This window comes from Melopsittacus undulatus, chromosome 11 (genome assembly GCF_012275295.1).
Source record: "Melopsittacus undulatus isolate bMelUnd1 chromosome 11, bMelUnd1.mat.Z, whole genome shotgun sequence".
Classification (NCBI taxonomy): domain Eukaryota; kingdom Metazoa; phylum Chordata; class Aves; order Psittaciformes; family Psittaculidae; genus Melopsittacus; species Melopsittacus undulatus.
In genome coordinates this window covers 1,922,461-1,936,855 of record NC_047537.1, presented here as the reverse complement: position 1 = coordinate 1,936,855, position 14,395 = coordinate 1,922,461, and the positions used below count along the sequence as shown (strand labels likewise).

Below are 14,395 nucleotides of genomic sequence, written 5' to 3'. Positions count from 1 at the left end.
CCCCTCACCAATGCTCTAATTAGCTGCCTACCAAGTACATGAGAACTCAAGGAAAGATTAAACAAACACAGGCTTTACTACAGAGTAATACTAAGGAATTATTGTTGAGAGAAACTTCCAGATTTGAAAGCAAACCAACATAAGTCATAAAGGCAATGAAATGTTTCTTTTCATAAGGCCTAGAGATTAATAAATCAATTTTCAAATCCAGTGTTGTCTTCTAGCCAGAAAAAAAACCCAAACTAATTCTTTAAATCCTTTACTTACTGAACCAATAATCAGATTGAGAAGTCATTTAGATACTATTAGTTAGTAAAGGTTACATTTTTCATTTTTCTTTGTTCATACTTAGCCTATCAGTATTTCAGGACTCCAGTCTACAGAGAGCATTGGGTTTAACTCTTTAACTCGGATCCCTTGAGGCATCTCACTGGCATATAGGAAAGAACTCCTCTTTTCCTACAGCTCCTTGTTAGTAAACCTGGTGCTTTTCTTCAATATTTAAAGAAAAACTGAAATCAGATTAAACAACGTAAGATCAGTCAGCAAAGCTGAAAGGAAAGGAGAGGGGACTTCAGCACTCTGGTTAACTTCCCAGAAATGGCCCATTCAAACACAGGGCAGAACACAGTAGATGGCAGCAATAACCCACAGAAGAGGAGCATTGCTGCCCACCACCGCCCTGGGGCTCTTCCAGCTTCACTGGCAAGCACCCAAAAACAGCAAAGTAAATGGAATGAGGGCCCCATCTAAAATTAGATAGAAAGCATTCTCTTCTTTGAGCAAGATGCCAACATAAATTTGTATACAAGTACACAAGGTGTTGCTGAGATACTGCAGGTTTAGATGAAGTAAGGTTGCTGGCTTAAGGTCTTAATTGAACATTTTACCTTAATGGCAGCTGAACTATAGTAAACCAGTGTGGAATGTTTTTTAATGTTCAGTTCACAGTAATTTTAAAAGCACTTATTATTTGCACCACCTTAGGTTTTTCTAGTGCCAAATTTGCTATGGGTTACAAGGGTTCACACCATAGCTTATCTACTCTGTTTCCACAGAACATGTTTCCCCATTTCAAACACATCCTTCCTTCCTTCCCAACATGAAGACACAATAACTAGCCTATTTGCCAGCAAAAAAGAATAAAGATAAAGCTACACTCTCAACTTCCTTATAATATGATGAGATTCAATACCATGTATTCCACTATGTTATGTTCCATTCCTGATCAAAATTGAGCAGTGTGTGCTCTGACCAGCCACTCCCCACTTGAATACAATTAGGTATCCCATTATTTCATCCTTTCTTATCCCTATAGGGTGCTCTCATGGTTTGTTAAATGTGATGCTGCTTTCACACACAATCTTCTCCATCCTTTGACCTCTTCCATTAAAGGATGGGAATACATAAACATCTTCATTATGGTAACTGATGAACTGTTTTTTTCTGCCTCTTAGATGCTTATCCTAAATGCACTGCTTTTGCTTTAAAAAGGAAGACAAGGAAGCAGGGCTCAGCTGTGCTGGTAACCTACATGCCATCTTACATGCCAGGAGATGTTTTGCAATGACAAATTTTAACCACATTTTTACATGACAGAAGGACCTCCACAATGAGAGGAATGGGATCCAACAAGTTTAGATCGAGAGTCATCACAACTCTTGAGCTGATGACTTTTCAATTGTTTGCATAGAAGAAATACTGTGAATGTTTCCTTAGATACCAACAACGAAAAGACCATGTCCCATGAGGCACATAATTCATTTTCTAAGTAAGAAGGCAAAGAATTGGGTGATATTGTTGTCCTTGGATCAGGTCTCTCTGGATGAGGTCTGAACTGTTTTCACACAATGAGACACCAGCTCAATGAACCCCATTAATTCTCATGATAATTATTACTCATAGCAATTATCCTATCACATTGCACACTGCCTCATGGTATTTGAGAGCTGTATGGAGATGACAACTTAAGCCTACATAAGAATGATCCTTTACCAGCTCTCTTTCAGACATCTCAAAGGTTCTCTCTTCCTTTCACACACTTTAAAGAACAGCCCTACATGTGAAATATACACAGCAGTATGGAACAGCTCAGTATCTTCTTTCATCTTTCTTATGGACAGTTTGCGTGGTGAGGAAATGGAAAGACACAATCAGCTTCAGAGAAACACCTCAGGTTTACCCACTGTACCTACTCAATGGATAAAGACGCAGCCTACAAAGGTGCTTAGATTAATGTTGTAAAAGTACCAGTAAACTCACACAAAATTGTAGATAATAAAACCAAACCAAAACGTTGAGGAATTATTAATACCAGAACAGAAGGTGCCAGCACTTCTGAATGCATTAATAGCAACTGTCCATGAGAACATAATAAAGACAAACATATCATAAACACTCAGGGACCTCAAGACAAATTTAGTCTTCAGTCTCATATACTGTTAATCTGGACGGGTCTGAAATCATCTGGCAGGAGTGTGGTAAAAGGGGTCCATGCCAGCAACAGAAAGACTATTCATTTGATATCTTACCCACATGAGGATTAAGTGTCATTCACTGATGCTGTTTGTATCAACCTGGAAACTCCAGGAAACAGGACCACATTTCAGCATGCAGCACTCCACTGAGGCACATCCTCCTCAATCAACCTAACCTGTTAACCAAAAGCTTTCCTCTTCTGGTACAGAATGGAAAGCAAAATGGAGGCTACCTCCAAGGAGGAGTCTAACCGCACAATAACACCAACATTGCAGACAAACCTCTGCAGAGTCATGTATGTGTAAGACCATGTCTCCTTCTTAAGTTGCACCGTGTTTCACAGAGAAGCCATTTCACACCATCCGTACAACAATACAACAAACAGCAGTTTGCACATCCCTTTCCTGTCCATCAATCACAAATAACAGTTAAAGAATAGCCACAATCACCTGCAGCCCTCCTAATTCAGTGTAACATACACCTCACCCCTGGAATAGGTAAGTTCTTTAAAGGGAAACGCCTTTATGACAGCTGGTATGTAACAGCTCTATACATAATGATGTTTTTCTACACACACCTGGTTTCTGTGGGGTGAGCACTGTAGAAGAGCAGCAGAGATCCCAGCTTTGGCATCTTGGAAAGGGATGAAAGCTCCAAACTCTCCATCGATGTCCTCCAGTAGGTCAGGAAGAGAAGCAGGAACACCTGACACTGGAGGGGAACACTTGAAAAGGAGGGGGTTTTCTTCAGGATTGTTTTAATTCCCTTTCCAATTGGGGCACATCAGCACAGTCACAGGAAGAAACATGGCGTGTGTTGGCTTGTTACTCCTCAAACAGAGGGTTAAAAAGTCAATCTTACCAGTTTGAACACTGACCCTTCCTCATTCTTTCCCAGTTTGTCCATTACAAATCATCAGCGCCCATCTGCACGTTGAACCACACCTGGGGCAGGGCTTCCCTCACACAGGGGCTGTCCGGCGGCCTGCTCACCTCAGGCGTTCCACTGCACGCCTTCCCCTCCATCCTCCCGCCCGGCTCCAGGCACAGCAGCGAGGGACCGGCACTTCTGCCCTCGCCAGAGGCACTTCTGCCCTCACTAGAGACACTTCTGCCCTCACCTGCAGCACTCCCCTTCCTGCTGCCCGTCCGCTGCCGCTGAGGGCTGAGGGAGCCGCCGCCATCACCTCAGCACCTGAGGGGGCTGCGCGAGGGCGTCGAAAAAGGCGCGAAGGGCGCGGCAGGTGGCTCGCGCTGCGCGCAGCCGCAGAGGGGCGGGGCTGAAGAGGGGAGGGCGGGGCTGAGGAGGGAGGGGCGGAGGAGGGGAGGGGCTGAGGGGGGGGGGGGCGGAGCTGAGGTGCGGGTGCTTCGGAGCGGGGCTGGTGGCGGCTGCGCTGAGGGGACGGTGACCATGGCGGATCCTGAAGCGGGGGTCGTGCCCAAGCCCCGGCGGGTGCAAGGTAACCGCGATAAGGGAGGGGGAATGGGAGCGGGGCAGCGGTTCCTCAGCCGCCCGCTCCGAGCATGGGAGCCTCGCAGCCGATCCCGGGTTTCGGTTTCCGTTATCAGCCCCCTGAGGGAAGTTCGCGGATCCGTGGCCGAAGTTTATCCGGGAGGGGCTGGGAGCGGCTCGGCCCCCTCGGCTCCCTCGGCCCCGCTCGGCTCCCTCAGCCCCCGGCCGTTGTTGGGGTGAGGGGGGTCCAGCACCGCCCCGGCTCGCCCCGGCTTATCGCTCTGGGCCCCCGCAGCGCACGGGGTATGGGCATGAAGAGCATGGCGGAGCTGGCCCCGGTTGCGACACTCGGGGTGCGCTGCTTGGTCTTCCTGTGCGGTAACTGGGGTGCTGAGGGGAAAACGGAGCGAGGGATGAATAGCAAACAGAAGCAATCCCCGAGGCAGTAAATGAGGACAAAGAGGATGTGGGGACTGGGCGTTCACAGCACCGGTGCCCTGACCGGGAGCAGGGTGTTCTACAGGTGTGACAGGAGGAAGCGAGAAGTCAACAGCGTTTTCCCAAGTGGGGAGTGAAGCTGATGTCAATTCTTTATTTCTGTAGCTATTCGACTGGGGTTTGGCTTTCAAGTTAGTAGGTGTGAGTGTAACCTGGGTCGGGAGGCTTTGCAGGTGATGCACTGATATAACCCAGCCACCAGTTTGTGTCACTGGAGCGTTTTCCAGTTGTGTTCAGAGCCAGGCCACAGGAAGCTATGGTTTGTTGTGCGTTTTTGTCAGTTGCAGCTGAAGACAGCAAGAGATTCATGAGATTGCTTAATGTGCACAAAGGCTTTGGCTGGGTAATGCAAGTTGTATAAATAACTGTGGATGTGTTTGGGCCCCCTGCCTTGTGGCACATGGCAGCTCTGGTATCGTCAGAGGGTGCAAGTTTCATCTGTAGGAACACGAGGTATTAACACTGAGCATTGTGCTAACCTTATCCGGGGTTCTGCACACTGCTCACTTGATGTGCTACAGAGGGGGTTTCTCCTGTAGCCGCTGTGTGTTGGGTTGGTTTGGAGGCTAAAGCTGCCTACCAGGGTCTTTTTTGACATAATAAAGTATCTATGGAGTGAACTGCCTAAATCATTACATCTGATAACCCAAATTATGTCTTAATGCCGTTTCCCATGTGAAATTGTTTCAGAAGCATCCAAAAAGACCTGTGGTTCTCCCTGAGAGCAGTATTCTGTATTATTCCTGATTGTTTCCTGATTAACAAACACAGAATAGCTGTTGTAGAGTAACACTCTTCAGTCATTCACAGACAATCCTGTGTTTGAGCAGTGTGGAAGTGGAGATCTGTACCTGCTGTTGCCTTCCCCTCAGTCCAGCTGATCTCACACATGCATTTGATCTAAATCTGGTGTGTTCACTGTTGGGGGAAGATTTCTTCCTCCTGTGGTACCCAGGAGGTTCCATTTACAACATTCCTGCTCTGTGACAATGATGTGCTGATTCAGACAGGCTTTGCAGAAGGAAATAAATGGCAGGTGAAGTTTATGTGCCACTCCTCTGGTGGTGATGAGAGTTTCCTGTTCCATCTCAGCCTCCAGCACTAAGTGTTTATTGCAAATTGTTAATACTGTTTGGTGATCCAAGTGGTAATTTCTTGCTTAAGTAACGGTAACTGTTCCAGGCAGCCTGAGAGGGAGTGAAGAGGATTCAGTTAAGCTATTATTTTCATAGTCTTTCTCCTTGTGGTTTATTTCTTAATCCTCATGTAGTTCTGCCATTCCTGTCAGTCTCGGCACAGTGGTGTTACCAGCTGCTCATTAGGAGCCAGTATCAAGGAGCCTGACTGAGAAATCAGGCCAGAATGGGCCTTTGATGGAGTTATTCCAAGTCCCATGAATGAGATGGTCAAAAGTTGCAACCAGGAAGCTCATTCCACAGATGCTCATGCGTGTTTCTGGTATTTCATCGTTTTTCACAAGGCAGCATCTCTTGCTTTTGATGTTGTGAAATGTACCATGTGCTGGGAAAGTCGTTGCTAAATGAAGTGTGTGCTTGCTCAATCTGGGGATTTTACACTGAGTTGTGACCTCTGCTTTCCTGTTCAACAGGGAAGCAAATGGATATTTCTTTTCCTGTTCTGTAGACCAGGTGGTTGTTGGTGAGAGCTTGGTGTTAAGCTGTAGAGTGGAAGGAACTGAAGCAGGATCCTCAATTCCTTTATGTTTATGAGGGTAGAAGAGAGGAGACACTTCCTCCTTCTCAGTGTAGGTTGTGAATGCTGCTTATGGCTTTAGGCTGACTAATACCTTGTTGCTAAATGAAAGGTAATGTTCCCTTCACTAATGAGTTTACAGCTGTTGCTTAATACCAATCTGTGTAGGCAATGCATTTCCTTGACTTTTGCAGAAGGCTGGGAAATTACTGCTCTCATTTCTGTTTCCACTACGCAATTATAAACCTTGGGGCAATAACTTTGGGTAACTTTCCACAGAGGAACTTTAAAATGACAGCTGATATGACACGGCCTTGAGGATTATTATCGTGGCATGTGACAGGAATACACATTATAGATAAGATAGCCAGCTGGCTTCCTAAAGTACAAGATACTGTTTGCAACAAAACCTCATTATTCTTCACTACCTCCGTATTCCACCATACTTAAAGTCCTGGAGTAGTGGCTCTAAGACCCACAATCAGTGTAAAAGAGGGCTGGAAGGCAACTTCACTATTGGTCTCCAGTTATTGTGCTGGTTTCTGTGACTTTAGTAAAATATTGTGGATCTAAATTTGCAAAGTATCTGCTATTATTTGCTATTACTCACTTTCAGGATTAGTGGTATCTAATGCCTGACCTGTCTCACTTCTCTTTATCCAGCGTATATGCTGCTAATGCAAAGTTGAATTCAGGCACAATAAAATGCCTACACATGTACCTGGGTGTTAAAATCAATGGATATTTTTAAAAATCAAGATTTTGCTTTACAATAAAATGGGTTCTATTTAAAAGAACAGGTTGGAATGGAGACTCCAGGATTTGTTTCTTATAACTGGCCAATTTTGTTGTACAAACTGAATAGTAGGTGTGTTTGCTGAGTACAGAAAACAGTTCATTAGATAATTCCAAGTAGAATTAAACTGAAGTTTCTGGATTCTTTAATGCAGTTTTTAGCCAGCAACCAGCTGAATGCAGGCCTTCAGATCACAGGACTTCGGTCCTTTAAGTCCCTGTGGCACTGATCAAGCCAGGATGAGGTCTGCATGTCTGCAGCACTGTAAGGGTTCAGCAAAGTTGGGAAGTATGAACTTGAAGCCACATTCTGTCATCTGAATGTGAGAGTTGTGTTTTCCTGAGCCTCACGGCTGCTTTTTGACCCTTCCTGCTTTTGGCTTCTCAAAGGCTGGAGGGAGAGAGGTGAATTCCAGTATCTCCATGGTAGGATGGTTGCTCGGTGCCACTCTGGGATATCCCCACTTGGCAGTGGGTTCCTGGCAGCCCGGAGGAAGCTTAGCTGGCAGGACATGGAACTTCCGATGGCTTTATGAGCTCTTCCTTCCCAGCATGTCAGCACCTTGTCACACTGCATTGCTTTTTTTAGCTGTGTAGTATTTGAAACCACCAGCTCTTATGTGCTGATTCTGGAAATACTTCCAGTCAGTGCCCCTGCATGGCAGAGAACTGGGGGTTTTTCCAAGCATAAGGAGTCTTTGGCCAAGAAATGCTTTACAGAGACCTTATTTCATGTCCAGCTAATTTTGTACCACATCTTATCCTAGACAGCAGTGCTGAGAATTGTGGTTTACTGAGATCTGTGCCCCTGACAGCTGGAACACAAACCAGACACTGAATGTCCTGTCCCTGGGGCTGATGGGCTCTGGGGTGTATGTGTTTCACTCATTGCACCGGTGTTGCTCTGACTTCCTTAGGCAATAAAAGATCAGGATTTCTACTGCTGCCCTTGGGCATTCTGCTAGAGAGAACTGGGGGAAAGGGAGGCATTTGGGAGTCTCTGCTTCAATGTTAGTGTGTGTAATTATGTGTAAATGTTACATGGACCACATTCTGCCCTCAGCTCTCTCACACAACTGACAGAGACCAGTGAAAGTCAAAGAATTTGGGTTTTAATTTGGCTTCTGAGCTAAACCTGATGTGTTTGGCCAGAGCAGTAGTGCTACAACAGTGCCTTATTCCAAATAAATATCCAACAGGCAGTTTTGGGTTTAAATCTGAAGGTCGCTGCTCTTCTCTTGCAGATGACTCCAGTGGTGGCCTTGGGCTGTGTGGATGGATCCTGGTGATCGCTTCCCTCTTCTTCACTGTTATCACATTTCCTGTATCCATCTGGTTGTGCATAAAGGTAAAATTGTTCATTTCTGTGCTGGGTTAAAACTTTAGCAGTACAGATGCTTCCTAGTGGTTATTATTGGTCTCAATTTTGTTTACTTGTTTTAAACACAAATTAATCTATTAAAGCAGACAGTGTATGACAGACCCCAATGTTTCAGTGCATTAATCTTCAAATAGACAAAAAATTACTCTTGAAGGGCTGATATTTCTTGTACAATATTGTCCTGATTGCTCGTATTTGCTCTTTGCTTTTTGAAAATAAAGTTTAAGCTAAAATCATCAAAAGCAGCTGTTACAGAAATGTCTGTTACATTGAAACTCATGTCCATCTGAAACTAGTGTATGCAGAGTTTGGAATCCATCATATGGCTTCTGGAAACCCTTGCATGATATCCAACTGTTTATTACAGATTATAAAGGAGTACGAGCGAGCCATCATATTCAGACTTGGACGCATCCTGAAAGGGGGAGCAAAGGGACCAGGTATGTCCTGGGAGCATTCTTAATCCCTGTTTTCATTAAGTCACCAGCTGTAGCTGGGGGGAGGCATTGCATTGGACTGGCCAATGGGTTTCTTCAGGATTTTGTAACTTCCAGGGTGAGGATGTGTTGCTTTATAAGGAGAAAATGGTAAACGTGAGCCTTACCCACCTCTCTGCAGTTGATCCATCATCTTCAGGTAGAATCAAAGCACAGAATGTAAAGGGAGGAATAACAGCATCAAATGTGCCGATTTAAATGAGAAGTTGAGTGTGTCAGTTAAACCCAAATGGTCCGAAAGCCTCTGCTTTCTTCAAAAGCAATGGAAACAATGAAATGAAGTGCTACTTTTGAAATGTTTCCTGTGCATGTGAGAAATTCTGATGTAAAGCTGAAGCGTGACAGTGATGCCCCAGAACAAAAGGAGGTTGATGGTTCAATAGCTTCTCTTTGCAAGAATTGGACCCTGCAAATAACTATGTAGGACAGATCTTCAAAAGTGGCTGTGAACAGTTCTGGGACTTCCCCAGATGTTAAAGGTCTTTAGAGACAGACCTGAATAAACTGAAGTTTCTCAGCATACTTTATCAAAAAGCATCCTGGTTTGAAAGCCACAAACCGAGATGCTGCCGAGCTCAGTATGTGAGGGTTGTGCAGCTACCATGGTTGGATTGAAGCTTATTTCAGTAGCAAATTTCACCTGGCTTAATGACCCATTTTCACCTCTTGGCTGGGTGTTTTTGTACAGGTTTGTTTTTTGTCCTGCCCTGCACAGACAACTTCATCAAAGTTGATATGAGGACCATCTCTTTCGATATTCCTCCCCAGGAGGTGAGTCTGCACTTGCCTTTGTGCTGCTAAAGTGTCTACACTTTGTTTTCCTTTTCCCCTCTTGATATTAGGGCATGTGTAGCTTTAATGTAGACTCTTGGGCAGGTTCAGTGCATTGTGAAGAGTACATACACCCTTGAGTAATATCATTCCATAAGAGAAGATTGCTGAAAGAAAACCAATTATGCTGTCCTCTGAGGATCAAGTAAGATAACTGCATACTGTCTGCGAGCTAGAACAGGAGGGTTTGGAATAAAGACTGCCTGCAACATTCTGTAATTGTTTCTGGGAAATCTGAAAGATTTCCAGCACAGCACTGATCTTTCCTGTGCCAATTGATCTGGATGGATAAACCAGCTAAAATAATGGGAGGAAATTATTATATGCATCAAATGCTGTTCATAGCAACTCAGGGTAATGGTCTGCTCCCTTCCATGGGTTTTGTGTACATGTTGCTTCTTGTGTCTTGTTGTACAGGACTGTTTTTCCTTGGACATCTTAATTTCCTAGCAGTGTGTCTCCACAGCTTTAGTTGAACTCAGCAATGCCAACACAATAGATAACGAAAGAATAAAAACTGGCTAGCCCTCTAAAAGCAGTTAGTGAACAATTGGGTGTTGATGACTATAACTGCATCCCTCGTGGAGCTGGTCTATCTTGCAAGACACGGATGCTTGACACAGCCTGTCTGCTGCATCTGTTTCCTGTCATAATCGCCAGTCAGTTTGTTCTTCATCCTTAGTTGTAGATTTAGACAAATGGCATCTGTCAGGGTACACGCTAGAGGGTAATTGGTAGAAACCTAATCCTGCAGCTGCTGATGTGCCATTAGTGAAGCCAGCAGTTGAACATTTACCTTCTGACTTGATTGAATCATGCCCATGGATTTAGGTTTGTCTGTGTTCCGTAGGTAAGAGCAGAAATACACTCTTATTTGTACATGATTTCTGTGCATGCTGCTTATTCTTTATCTTAGGCTGTTATGAAGAGCCTCCTAAAATAGGTAGTATGGGGAAGGACTGAGCAGGTAAGGTTAAGTAACTCTCATGTCTTTCTCTTGTCAAATAACATAATAGTAATTGTCTAACATAGAATTAGGACACTTCTCATGGTCATGTAGCATACTTCAGTCTCTTTAACTTAGCTTTAAAATAGAATTAACGTTAATGTTTCATTCTGGTGTGTCCTCTTCTAAACCTTCAACAATATCTCTATCTTTGCAAGTACCTCCTTTGCTTAACATACAAGTGTTAAATTCAGTATATCACTTGAGCCAAGCTCTGAGGGTGTTCACAAATGATTTCCTCTGCAGCTTGTCCAGAAATCACCATGTACTCATGTGGTAGCACAAGGTGGCATTTCAGTCAGAAGTACCTCTAAGGACAATGAACTGCAAGATAAAAACAGATACTTCTAATGCAATGTTGAAATCAGGCTGGCACCCTTACAGCTGAAATGCACCAGGATGCTGGGACAGGCAAACCCCATTTTGTAGGAGCTGTCAAGTAAAACAAATATGTAATTAGCATAATAATTAACCATATTGTAATAATTATGCTTTCCCCACTGCTTTTCAGATCTTGACCAAGGACTCTGTGACAGTGAATGTGGATGGAGTGGTTTATTACAGAGTTCAGAACGCCACCCTCGCCGTGGCAAACATCACAAACGCTGACTCAGCCACACGTCTTTTAGCACAGACGACTCTGAGGAATGTTCTGGGGACCAAAAACCTCTCCCAGATTCTGTCTGATCGTGAAGAGATCGCACACAGCATGCAGGTACGAGCAGCTCAGCCCACGTGAGCCACAAGCGGTCCATAAGCAGCAGTCCTGTGGGTGACTTCCAGGGCAGGATTTATTTTGCCAGCCAAGTGATAAGCCAAGTTGTGATTTGGTGTTTTAGGCAAAATCCTATCGAGAGCAATTGGGATGGCATTGTGTTTAATAAAAATGAGTGACTAAGGCAATAATGGAGCAGTGTGAATGAGGGATATGGGAGAGGAGGGCTGTGCCAGGATATTTATATCAGTATTTTGCTGTTGAAGGCAATTATGCTGCAGAATTCCTTTAGTACATTGATCAGGCTCTGGGGTTTGGGTTTTTTAACTTGTTAGTTGACAATGGTTATGCTTTTATAATTAACATTCATCATACTTATACTAAAGCCCTTAAAGTCCAAGAATCATAAGATAATGAATTTGGTTTATTGGACACTCTTTGGAGTTTAGTCTGAAGGCAGGTCAGTGCTTAACTTCATTGTCCTGTCCTATACAGGCCACACTTGATGAGGCAACAGATGACTGGGGCATTAAGGTGGAACGTGTGGAGATCAAGGATGTGAAATTACCTATCCAGCTGCAGAGAGCAATGGCTGCAGAAGCTGAAGCTGCCCGAGAGGCCAGAGCCAAGGTAAAAACATCAGCATCTGCATTTGCATTGTTTTTTTTCTTCTCCATGAATAATTCAACATGGGCATGTAGAGGATGACGGTTCTCGGCCAGATTGTGTTGTAGCAAACAGGAGTGCAGGGCAGGGATTTGTGGATTTATGTCTGGCTTTCACTGTGGTTTGTGCAGGTGAAGTGTCCTTCAAAACCACAGAATCTCAGCCCTTTACCACACTCCAAGAACAAATCTCAAACGAAACAAACTGGAGGTTGTTAGCTGAGCCTGCAGTGAACTAGAAGCCAGATTTACTTCCAGCTTCCTCCTGAGTAGCCCTGATTTTAGGGAAGGCTTTTGTTGTCCATTTGCTGCTTCATATGAGAAACACAACTGCCGTAGTGGTTTTGTCACCCTGAAGCTGACCAGCGGTCAGTTTGGTCATGACATCTTGTTCCCTAGTTGTCCAAACCCTCCACCTTTGCTTGTAGAGCAAGCTGATGGAAGGAGGTTTTTGATAGGCACCAGTGGTCTGTTGAGCTGCCTGTATCCTTGCATTCTAAGTAGTGAAGGCTTGTCATGGCAAAGGGAGGTTTCCTAAAGCTCATTTAAAGCCATGAAAATCACATCTGATCTCATGAAGTTCATTATCTCACACACGAGTAATTTTTTTATGTACATATAGATGACTGATTTCTGTATCTGTCATTAATGAGGAGTTTCATTAACTTTAATCTATTTTTAGGTTCTAATTATAAAATCTGGATTTTATTTTCATGGGAAATAAATATTAAACTGAATTTCATTAGACTTCAGGGCTGGCAATTACTCAATGTGAAGCTGGTGGTGCACCTCAGAAAAGCTCTTTAAGCCTACATTAGTGCTCCAAATATTAATTTCTATGTATTCTTTTGAAGCTTAATTACTTTGTGATTATTTTTTTAATTACTATTCTGATGTTTAGAAAAATATTGTGCCCTTGCAGCAGAACTCTGGAGGGGAATCTGCACTTCCCTGTGCCCATGTGTGTTAAATTGCCTCACCAACAACTTCTCTGTTGAAACAGCAGCATCCAGCCCTCCTTTATGGACACTCAGGAAGTATTTATACTGTCTTGGTGCAGAAAGGCTTGTCAGGAAATGCCTGACCACAGAGGTGTCCCTAATGAGCTCATAAATTAAAGGGGGAATAAAAGGTATTTCCCCAGTGAGGAACATGGGCAACATTCACTTGTCAAGCCCTTGTAGAGACCAAAAAAACATAGCTTTAAATGAAAGCAGAAAGATATATGTGGGGAGCCTTCTGCTTTGGAGAGGCAGTGCTGAAAGAAGCACAAAAGAAGCTTTTGAAAATAGAACAAAAGCACCCATTGCGTTTTCAAGACATGGTGCTAGCTTTTGTGATCTGGTTTCTCAATCCTGAATGGGGGAAACAGACAATCCAGGGCCTTGAAAGCAAAGCAGGAACTGCTTCTGACTGAGCAGGAGAAAGGCAGAACCAGTGAAGGAACATGGGAAGGAGGGATCACTTGATCAAGCAATGAGCAGTGTCTCTGGAATATGACTTCAGGATGTCCATCTTCCACATCTCCAGGTTGTTACTGTGCCAGGAGGAATTCACTGTGGTTCATCTTGCTTCCCCAGGTCATTGCAGCTGAGGGGGAAATGAATGCTTCCAGGGCCCTGAAAGAGGCATCCATGGTTATCACAGAGTCTCCAGCTGCTCTTCAGCTTCGTTACTTGCAGACCTTGACCACCATTGCTGCAGAAAAGAACTCCACCATCGTCTTCCCATTGCCCATAAACATGCTGCAGGGCCTCATAGGTGCCAATCGCTAGGTAGGGTGGGAGAGGTAGAGTGGGCTTTTTGCTACAGTATATGTTTGCAGCGCTGAATTCTCTGTGTGTCATAGCTTATGGTGGTGTTACAGTGGATTTGCTGAGGAACCTGTTTTGTTGTATGAAGTATGTTATAAAACTTGCATGTAATGTTTGTGAATATGGACAGACTATCTGAAAATGTCTCAAAGTGAATACAAGCAAATTGTGATCTTAAATAAGCAGGTATCCATATACTCTCTTAACCTGCAACCTCCCACTTTCAAATAGTATTTGAAATCATTTGTGGTGACAATCCAGCATCTAGAGAGAGAACTATTCCTCTTAACTGAACTTGTCTGTAGCCTTGCAGGGAAAGTGGAACAGCCCAAACGTCTCTTGGAGTGTAGCTGCATGCAGGAAGTTACCAGATTGTTAAACTGAAGAACCAATTCACAGCACAGGAGAAGTAATGAAAGTTGGTACAGGAGTGAAAGTACTGGGTACTTGTGAGAATCAGGCCCATGTTTTCTAAAGCAGTTCCCCATTCCTGAGAAATAGTGGTTAGTGGAACTTTCCATCTCTGACATGGAATAACTGTGCTGTAGTT

General features: G+C 44.0%; 1 protein-coding gene across 1 annotated transcript; it reads left to right on the top strand.

Moving 5' to 3' along the window:
- Positions 1–3,821: 3,821 nt before the first annotated feature.
- STOM (stomatin) lies at positions 3,822–13,857 on the top strand. Its single transcript, XM_034067683.1, has 7 exons — positions 3,822–3,937; positions 8,181–8,284; positions 8,685–8,757; positions 9,503–9,585; positions 11,163–11,366; positions 11,862–11,996; positions 13,612–13,857. Exons 1-7 carry the CDS (start codon positions 3,889–3,891, stop codon positions 13,804–13,806), a joined length of 843 nt encoding a protein of 280 aa, XP_033923574.1. The 5' UTR covers positions 3,822–3,888; the 3' UTR covers positions 13,807–13,857.
- The last annotated feature ends 538 nt before the right edge of the window (positions 13,858–14,395 follow it).